Below are 11,551 nucleotides of genomic sequence, written 5' to 3' on the forward strand. Positions count from 1 at the left end.
CCCCCACTCATTGTTAAAACCATTTTTCCTCCTAAAAGTTGTTGGGAATTTTTATTTAATTTTTAAATCGAAATAATGGAATAACGAGGTTGATTTTTTATTTTTTTTAATAAAAAAAGTGTATATTCAAAAGTGTACAAATTAATTATAAAAATAGAAACAAATTTGGAGGGAGTGACAAATTTGACTTTTTAGTAAAATTCTTATCAATTATAATAATTCATATATCAACAATTCTTGCACAATATCCTCGTAAATAGCAAGACAAATACAAATACAAATACAAATATGTGCTACAGGGACCAAGAATGTATGTTTTAAGTGCGTACATTAACTTTTAGAAGAAGTTTCTATATCAATAAGATGATATTCAAACATGAGAAACTTGTATTTTTTTTTGGTCTGTTTTTTAGTTTTTTATATAATAAAATTGTAGTCTTAGTCATTTATATTAAATTTAGAGTGGGTCTAACGTGAGATCGTCTCACGGATCCCTAATCTGTGAGACGAGTCAACCTTATTAATATTCACAAAAAAAAGTAATATTCTTAGCATAAAAAATAATATTTTTTCATTGATAACCCAAATAAGAGACCTGTCTCACATAATACAATCAGTGATATCGTCTCACACAGATTTCTGCCTTAAATTAATGGAAAGTTTTGTTTGATTTTAGGCGGAACTGGATGATTTGGTATATGAACTTGTCTGTATGGTATCAGATTGAGGACATTTCAAAATATTTTTGTGGGCAAACATTGTTTTCTACCTAACTTAAGAAATTATTATGGCTTCAAGTCATCAAATACCAATTCTCCTTCCTATTATTGTACGTACAAACGATCCAGCCAGGCCTAACTTCCCAAAATATGATTCTCGTGAAGTCGTACTAAATTTATTTATCAAGATTAATTTTTTCTTATTGATATGATTTTGAATATTTAATTTTGATTTTGTTTTTTTAAATAATATGATATTAATATCATAATTATGCTAAGATTTTGTGATATGGTATCTTGGTTTAAAAAGAGTTTAAAAAGAGTATGTTTCTAATAAAAATCTTACTATGCATATTGTGTTCTTTTGATAAATTTTAGGGTAATAAATAAATGTTGATTTACGCAGAAGCATATACATAATCTCGCACATTTGTATGCCATAAACTTTAGAGAAAACAATTTACAAAGTTGTTGATCGAAGAGCGTTGAATTCACGTGTTTCCGTGATTGTTGTAGACATTTGCATACAACAACTGTGAAGGATTTGGCCGAAGATTTGTTATTGTTGCTCCAATTTTGACATCATATTTTGATTCCTTAAATTCTGTCTTAGTTTGATTATTTGTTTTAAGAAGCATTTGATTTTGTGTTGAGAAAATTGGTTTTTAATTAAAATCAATAGCATTAGTTTTTGTGTAAACTCGTTGGTTTTTCTAATGATTATCTTTTATTTGAGGCACCTTGCAAGTATTTATACTTGTGCAAAATTTATTTTATTTCATCGTGTTTATTTAAAGTTATTTTGTGTTACAAACATATATATTCTGCTGTACGTTGTCTGAAATGTTATAACATTTCACACAATACTTAATTTTGATAAAACACAAATTTACGGTCACATACGAACTTACTTGTTTTGTTGTAAACAAAATATATCACATACCTTACATCATGGCTTAAGATGAAAATGGGTGAAGACGGATTTGTCATTCTCATTCCTACTCCAAATTATATATCTGCCCCCATTTCAAATTCTATCTTATCGAGGAATCATCTTAAAACTTGAATTGATTAAATTCATGTCTCCGTCTCAGTTATCCATTGACTTGGTTAATTGGTATATTTATTTTATTATTATTATTATTATTAGTACTATTATGTTCATCATCGTTGTGAAGATGTGGAGATAGAGATAACATTCTCATATTTGTCCTCAATCTATTGCGAGGATTTGAAAAATCCTTTAAAACCCAAACTTATACCCAACGACGTACCTCCGCCCTATTTCAGATTTTCCTCGCAGAGTTTTTAACCTGTAAGGAAAATTGACATTCCTACTTCTGGCCTCCCATGCCAAGAACGAAGTTGTAGGCAAGGAAGGAAAGTAAAAAATTCCGAGAAAGAATATTGTCATCTATTTTTATTTTCTTATTTTTCTCAAGTTTAAATATTTATATGTCCCACCATGATTTTTTTTTACGACTATTCTTTGATGCGTACCAAGTAAATCATCGTGATAATGCAATAACCTTCACACCACATTAGTAAGATAAATCACAATGGACAAACTTTGTGCGACATGTTAGTCATGAGAAAATGTTGATACGAAAAATCAAACTCAAACGTTTACGTGCTCCATCAATTGGGACACGACACCTATAAAGAACTCCCAACCATGTCTTCTGTTTCTGGAGCTGGAATCCAAGCCACTTTCCTCCATTTCAGTCAAAAGGGCATATGCCTCCTTAACCTTCATACTTTTTGTTACTAATCAAACTAATAAGTGAATCGTAAATCCTTCTCTTTTCATGGTTTCAAGAACTTGTACACTCCTACAAAATCCCGTCGCACACAATAGCCATGACCCCTTGAATGACAGAGTTAAATTCACGTAACTGCGTACATTTGCCTTAGATTGAAAGCTTTATTTCCTCCATGTATTTGAAAAACTCTATAGCATTTTTTTAACTCACCTTCCTCGCACAATCCATTGATCATTATGTTAAGCGGAAAATTATAATTTTAGTCAGGTCAGTTTGTATGTTTTGATTTTTAGTCATAAAATTTAACAATATTTGATTTTCAACCAATAAATTGATTTTTCTTTTTTATAATTTTTTTGGTCAGAAATCTACAAAACTATCGAATATTGTTTATTTGACACTATCTACAAAACCCATGCAACGTGTCCAATTCAATATAAGAAGCAAACTCAACATACAATCAAGTGACTCATTATTAAGCAAATGTTGGTATTGGATTTGAAGAATAAAAAAAAAAAAAAGGATGATAAATAAGGTGAGACTAAGTATTTAATATTATTTCTTTAAAATTTGGGAAATTCCTTGATCAGCAAATCTAAAGAAATCAAGCTCGATACACTGACTCAACTCCTCGCACGCTCTCACCAACCCATTTAAAAACAAAATCCTGCAATGTTGTCATTTGAGAATCAATGAGCCTAGCGGTGTTTAATTTTCCCTCTATTTTGAAAGATCCTCCATTTTTTGAGTAACTCTCATGTGAGACAGTCTCACGGATCTTAATCCGTGAGACGGGTCAACCCTACCCATGTTTACAATAAAAAGTAATACTTTTAGCATAAAAAGTAATACTTTTTCATGGATGACCCAAATAAGAGACCCGTCTCACAAATATGACCCGTGAGACCGTCTCACACAAGTCTTTGCCCCATTTTTTATGCCATGTAAGCTATAGCCAAAGATTACATGAAACATTCATAGAGTCAATCGGATCATTACAACTTTGATGTATTTGAAGACTCGCAATTTAAAAATATAGACGCTCATCCTAAATTTTGTTGATTGCTAACTGAAAAAAAGAAGAAGTTGCTATTAATAGATTGATTCGTCTAGTTTTGATCAATTTTCCGTTTATTTAGTTTTTTGGATGACGACTTACAACATATAGGACACAGTGCTTGTCTACTTTACAAAAAACTATAGCTGATAGTAATGATACAACTCAAATATTTTAAATTGTACAACAACTCAAGTATCACATTTTGATTGTTCTCTCTCTTAATAATTGTATTTCTTGTGATCAATTGAAACCGAACATGTGGCCTTAGCACTTAAACAAATTGTATGATCGAACATTTACCGTTTTTCCAAACTATATAGCTAGTTGTAATAGTGTAGTTCAAATCATTTTAATCTTACAGTAGCTCGAGAGATACATTTCGATTTCTCTATCCAACAGACATAATTCTTATATTCATCACGACACAACGAAACATTTTTAGTGATGAAATATCATAAGATATCATTTCATGACAAAATAATGTTATTGAAAAAACGAATGTTGCAATTAAGATAGTATTTATTTCATTGGAATAAATTACACTTATTTGTATTTATGTTTCGATTATGTAGTAATTAAAGTTGGAACTTTTGACGACCCTCAATTTTTATGATTATAATATGGAACAGCATCTGGCTTGCACTTATTTTTTATATTTATTTGAAACTGTTGTATTGATTTTCAATTATTTTGTTTATATTATATGAAATCTGATTTAAAATATTTTATATCTATATAAAAAATCTGCCCAATAAAATTTTATATTTGATTATGTCTTCTATGTTAATGTTACTTATTATTATATTTATAACTTGATTCTTATAATTTTCTGAGTGCGATTAACCTTTTAAAAAAAACTAATTGATTTTTTATATATATATATATATATAGAATCATATATTCGGGTGATTGGTGGCACCCACGTCCCCTACATAATGTCTACTACCAAGTACCTACATAAAATTACAAGTAGTCATTATAATTTTAAGGAAAAATAATAAGAATAACAATGAAATGGGACAATTAATTTAATATAATATTTGGTAAGAAAATAAAAAAAAAATCTATTTAAATAATATTTATATTTTGAAATTATATTGGTTGAAATTAAAGATAAACTTTGAGAAAGGAAAATTCCAGACATATCATGTTAAAATTTATCATATTATATTACAGTTTATAGTGATGAAAATGAAATATTTTAGTTTAAACAACAAAAAAATGATTGTTGCTCCCACGTTTTTAAATTTATTAGTATTTGGCCTCAATGAACACTTGCATTATGAAATCATTACATTCATTTTGAACTAATGAGAGAAAGTTACTACAATGTCATCTAAGTTGATCTACTTTGAGTTTTATTTCCTTAAGAAATTAAAATTAACTTTTGATCTTATAAGTTGGTTTATTTTAGCTTACGGTCCAATTTTTTTCTGACGTCATATCAGTATTTTTCAGTGTTATGTTATAGTTTTTAATACCACATAAGCATTTTTAGATATCACACAAATATTAAGACGAAATACATAAACAGGAATAAAAGCTAAAGAAGAGAATATTAAAAACCAAAATAGGCAAATTAAAATACCAATTTGGTTATTTTCTCAACTAATTATTGTTTTAATTTATTATTATTGTTGTTGTTATTGTGGTTGGTGTTGGTGGTAGTTTTGTTGTTGTTGATTTTATTATAAAGATATATAATTGTTTGATTATAAATTTAAAATATAAGTGGTGATGGATTAGTTCGATTTCAATGAGTTGTTGGAATGTCATTAATATTGGGAGTATGTCACTTGTGAGACAGACTCACGAATTTTTATCTGTGAGACAGATCAATCATACCGATATTCACAATAAAAAGTAATACTCTTAGCATAAAAATTAATATTTTTTTATGGATAACCCAAATAAGAAACATGTCTCACAAAATACGACATCTGAAATCGTCTCACACAAGTTTTTGTCTAATATTGAATTGGCCTTTGTAGCAATTGTATCTTCTTTTATTGTGATATATAATTTTCGTGAAAATTCATTAAAAAGTTTTTACATCTAATTATCTAAATAACTCAAAAAAATTTACTTTTCTTTTTAAATCCCATTATAAAACTTTGATAGATTTATCTAAAATCGGTTTAATAACACAAAAATTTTAATTAAATAATATATTTCTATAATTATATAAATATTGAATTTCTTATTAAACTATTTAATATCGATCAATTAAATGTATAGTTATATAATTAGAAATATAAATTGATATATTAATTACTTAAACGAGATCAAAATAGAATTTATGGAGCATATATATTTAATGTCTTCTGAGTTTCCTTATTAACATTAAAAAAACTTTAAAAGTGAGTGAGATTTTCCTTAGAATGATCGTTGACCAATGGAAGTCTTGAACTTGCTGTCATTATATCTTTACCATAAATACTGCCGTTATATTGCTGCGTTCTTCCTCCCCATACGATCTCGTACTCAAATGAACCAAGAAAATATTGAAATCTCAAAATTATGTCCTGTCCTTCTATCACACGATGGAAGTTTTAAGGTGAAATAGGAAGGGGAAACGCGAGAGAAAGGAATCTTGTTTAATGCAGTTCGTTTAATTTGGCAGTCAGAAAATTGGATTTCTCATAACTTTTTTTCTCCGAATCTTCTCCCCTGAAATCTAGAATTATTTCTCCTGCACAAGAATGAGAGATTTCGCGTCTTGTTTCGGGGAAAATGCAGTAAGACTATCTGACAGTTCTTGTTCATCAAACCGCTCAAATAATTCTACTACCTCTCCCTCTCGGATCCCGTCAACTCAAGATTCCGTAACTTGTTTCTACAGAACGGTTCTCTCCACTCGGAAGCAGGTTTTGATCACAGTATCGTGGTGCAAGAACGCCTTATCTCAAGGGCTTAACATAACTTTAGGTGACGATTATTCAAGCTCCTTCAAACTCAACACGAATTCGAGGTTATTCCGGAAGCTGAAAGGTAGCAAATCAATGGAGTTCACTGATTCTAAAGTCGAAGTTTTTTGGGATCTTTCGACGGCACAGTACCAAACAGGCCCGGAGCCTATGGATGGATATTATGTATTGATCATGTTTGGTACAGAACTTGGCCTGATTCTTGGAGACATGGTCGACGAAACCATGGCGAGAAAGCTGAAAACCGGGACAAGAATTGCTAAATTCTCACTACTTTCACGCCAAGAACATTTTTCAGGCAGTACCCTTTATTCAACTAAGGTTCAATTCTCAGAAACTGGTGTTCCACATGATATCTTGATACGTTGCAGCGGAGAAGATCAAGGGCTCAAGTATCCGGTCCTATCGGTTTGCGTTGATAAAAAAATGGTTACTCGAGTGGACCGGCTGCAATGGAATTTCAGAGGAAATCAGACAATTTTCTTGGATGGTTTGCTGGTGGATTTGATGTGGGATGTTCATGATTGGATCCACAATTCGGGGCAGGGATACGCAGTGTTCATGTTCAGGACAAGAAGTGGGGTGGATAACAGATTGTGGATGGAGGAGAAGATGGTGCTGAAAGATCAAGACAAGGTCGAGTTTTCGTTGATGATATATGCTTGTAAAAACATGTGAAAATTTGTTTAAAACAGACATTTGATTTTTTGCGTTACAAGTGTTGATTTTCGGATTATGAATATTGATTTTGCGTGACTGTTGTATGTAATAAAAGGCAGAAACTCATGGAGTAATTAAGGAAATCAATGGACAATCATGATCGGTAAGTTTTTTTTGGTTCATTACTCAATGAAAGAAGTAAATTTTTAGAAATTTGATCTCTTTTAAAATAATGACGTTTTTACTGTTATATATATATATATATATATATATATATATATATATATATATAATTGTTGCAAAAAACATCTTCCCTTGAAGCCTGAAGGCATGATCTCGCCCATTTAGGAAATTAGGTTAAAAAAATGTATTAGGTTCATATCCTCCACCCCCAATATATCAAAATAAATAAATAAATAAATAAAAATAAAAAATGATTTCCTTCTCCTTTCGTGTGTGTGTGTGCGTGCATATTTTTAAAATTATTTAAAAAATTATTTACTTAATAAATTATATGTAAATATATCAACATATATAATAATCCTTGTTGGATGGATGGATTTTATTTGAATATAACGTTTTTTTTTTAAAAATGAGAATGTCATTTATCAAATATATTGTCCTCACAATCGTGGGAAAAAAAATTATATAATATATTTAGAGGATGACCGTAATAAAAGAATTTGCATAAGATGTGGTCGCTCGAGCAAGAGAATTAGCCGCCATATTTGCTTGTCTTCTAACATGTTGAATTTTGAATGAAGGATGTGCGTCGATAAATTTACGACAATTGGATATAATTGAGCCAAACTCTGTGCGATCAGCAGTCATTGAGGTGATCACATTTACCACCATCTTTGAGTTGGTTTCAAATATAATGTCATGGAGTTCAAGAGAGGTTGTCCATGCGATAACGTCAAGGATGGCAAGTGCTTCTGCTTCCTTAACTTCAAACACTCCGTAATTCACACTTGTTTTGCTCACCATAAATCCCCTGCCGAGTCTCACACCACAACACTGAAGCCAACAACTTGATGTTCGTTAGACAATGCCGCATCGACATTGCACTTCACAGATGGATCAGGAGGTTTCCTCCATCGATCATCCGCATCTCAACGAGGAAATGAACGTTTTGTTTTGAGAATAAATTTTAAAATACTCTTAGGTTGTATTTGAGGAAACGAGCATGAAATATATTGATTTCGATTATAATTTTAGTCTTAATAATGAAGCAATACATCAAATTTTAAATTCACATCTTACTTATTTACACATTAATTATACAAAGCAAAATGTATTTCAAATGATATCATTATTGATGAATTTAAAATATATCATAATTAACATGAAAACTATATAAACATGCGAGAGATGTATTTGAAGTTAATGATCTTGATTATCTAAAACAACAAAAATACATTTGAATAGATCTAAAATATGAGAGATATATTTGAAGTTAATGATTTGATATCTAATTCATTTCAATGCAGAGTGGCGACAATTTTTCTAATCCAAGAGTAGGTCTCTTATGAAACAATAATCTTTATCTGTTAGACGGGTTAACCCTACCGATATTCACAATAAAAAGTAATACTCTTAGCACAAAAAGTACTATTTTTTCATGGATGACACAAATAAGAGATCAATCTCACAAAATACGACCTGTGAGACCGTCTCACACAAGTTTTTTCATTAATCCAAATAGGACCTTGGTCGAATGCAGTCTTTCACATTACTGCTTTTAGAATGCTTTTATCATTTAAAATCTAATTGTTTGAACACTATTAGAACTATTAGATTTTATATATACACACACACACACACACTGTAGTAAAATTTGATGTTACAATTTCCAAACATTTTAAAATTTTAAATTTAGATTTTCTGTTTCGAAAAATTGCAGAATGAGTTAATTCAAAAATAGAATAAAAATTTATTGGGGATTTTTCTAATAAGGAAATCTTTTCACTAGGTTTTCTAGTAATTTTCCCAAAATAACTTGTAGGAAAAAGGAAATAGATAGAGAGGTAATTTCTTAATTAACTAAATGGCCTAAACCAGGTCACAGAGATATAATATAAATGATTGTAATATACTTTGTGAAGTAAAGATAGATTACAATCTCACTTTACAATGAAAATTTAATGCAAAAGATAAGTCAAAAGAGTTGAAATGTGTATAATAATATCACTATAAATATAGGAGATATGTGAACGATTGTTTGTTTGTATACCTAAACATGACATCCCTAATGCTTCTTCTGTTTCTTACAATACTACTTAAATTTGGATTACTATTATTAATCCTACAATCTTACATATTTTCGGAAAAAGATGAAGAATTGGCGCAAGATGATATTGAATCAGGGCAAATGTTGGAGCCATTGTTGAAGGGGATGAAGGAAGTTCCTACTTGAGAGAATGGATTAGAGGCATGCTACATATACTACCATTTTCGAAATCGTATCCATGATCTGATCCGACTTCGATTTCATCGATCAATATAGTGATAATTTGATTGCCTTTTTTTCTGTTAGATTTATTTGATTTTAGAATTTATTGATTTTTAAAAAAAGTTGCACCAAAGAGATATAGATTAAGAGTGAGTCTAATGTGAGACCGTCTCACTGGTCTTAATCTGCGAGACGGGTCAATCCTACCCATATTCACAACAAAAAGTAATACTCTTAGCATAAAAAATAATATTTTTTCATGGATAATCCAAATAAGAGATCCGTCTCACAAATACGACTTGTGAGATCGTCTCACATAAGTTTTTGCCATAGATTACTAGTCAGTGCTATTCCTAGATAATTACACCTTATGTTCTGGGATCCATTAGATTGTATGGGTCTCACATGTTTTCATGAGAGACTCCTTACATATTTTGAGATACAAGTTTTTTTTTTTAAAAAAAAAAAAGTTTGGGAAGCTGAGTGTTACAATTAGATTTCGAATCTTAAATTTTTTTAAAAAAAAATTTAAGACTTTGGTGTAAGATGAACTACATATTATCAGCCCAGAATTTTGTCCACTAAATTGGGTGAATGTAAGCCGATTTAATATAGAAAAATTCAATTCTTAGGATAGTGTTTTTTTTCAATGAGGGTTATGCTAGAATTTTTTTAATTAAATTTCATAAAATAATTTAATTGTGGTCAATATATTCCATTAAGATAAATATGATAGACATCATATTTATAGAAAATACATAAAGAATATTATCAGGATTAAGATGATAAATATCTTCATATTTGATTTACCATATCTTGGATAAATATCATCAAGATTTGTCAAATCTCAAGTCTCTCTATGATAGTTAGAAAACAACTATAAATAGCGGCATACATGATCCCTAAACTCTGTAGTTATTTAGAAATATATAGAGATGTCCAGGGACGGGTATGGGGCGTGTTTGGCTAATATAACATAATTTAAACAGATTAATATAAAATCAGCGGGTAGGCAATATTTAAGTCTATTAAGATGAGGACCAACTATTCTCCACTATTGCTAAAAGCAGATTTAAATGCAACAGTTGACATAGGAATAACTAAGATCGGTATGATTGAGGTGATCTACAAAAAAAAAATGAAAATTAATAAAACTAAAACTATAAAATATTTATATCCACATATATAGGGCGTGTATTATAGGACCCATGACCCGTCCCATAGCCGAACGGGTCTGAAAAATTGGACGCGAGACCTACCTCATGACCCATTTAGTATGCCCAAACCTACCCCATACTGCATACACACGGGTCCATTGTGGGTCTGGGTAAAACCCGGACCGATTGACAACCCTATAAATACATCATCATTACACTTGCATAAATGTTTAAAATATTCTTATTTTTTATGTCTATGGAATCTTCACAGTCAAGTATCGAACTCCAATGTCAATGGCTAGAGGATACCATTCGTGTCAAGTATCGAACTCCAATGTCAATGGCTAGAGGTTAACATTCGTTTCTGCCTTTATTTTTCTGCATGTTAACGTTGATCTTTATTTATTATGTGGTGCGTATGTACGCAGATAGAATATAACTCAATATCGTGTCAAATTCTTAACTTTTGGGTGAAATAATGGTCATTACTGGACAGAATAATCGAAACATAGTATTTGTGTTTCCGTACAGTTTAATTAAAAGATTTAGCTGCACCATGACATCCAGCAATAATTTTTAATAAAATGATAGAAAATCGGTCAGATAATTGGTATCAGAACCAAAGTCAAGGGTCCAATTCCCATTGAATCTAAGAAATGAAATTATTGAAAGAGAAAATATTGTTAGATCAATAATTGTTTTTGTTGGGTAGAGCAATCGAAACGTTGTAGTTGTATTGATGTATGATTTAAAATAGTTGAGTTGCAAGGTTACCACCAGTTATAATTTTTGACAAAGTAGCAAAAGCTCGGT

At 30.4% G+C, this 11,551-nt stretch overlaps 1 protein-coding gene across 1 annotated transcript; it reads left to right on the forward strand.

Annotated features, from left to right (window-relative positions):
* Positions 1-6,021: 6,021 nt before the first annotated feature.
* LOC140823177 (uncharacterized) lies at positions 6,022-7,240 on the forward strand. Its single transcript, XM_073184364.1, has one exon. The coding sequence runs from the start codon at positions 6,245-6,247 to the stop codon at positions 7,145-7,147; it is 903 nt and encodes a 300-aa protein (XP_073040465.1). The 5' UTR covers positions 6,022-6,244; the 3' UTR covers positions 7,148-7,240.
* Positions 7,241-11,551: the final 4,311 nt, after the last annotated feature.

The sequence above is a fragment of the Primulina eburnea genome, chromosome 2 (genome assembly GCF_022965805.1).
Source record: "Primulina eburnea isolate SZY01 chromosome 2, ASM2296580v1, whole genome shotgun sequence".
NCBI lineage: Eukaryota > Viridiplantae > Streptophyta > Magnoliopsida > Lamiales > Gesneriaceae > Primulina > Primulina eburnea.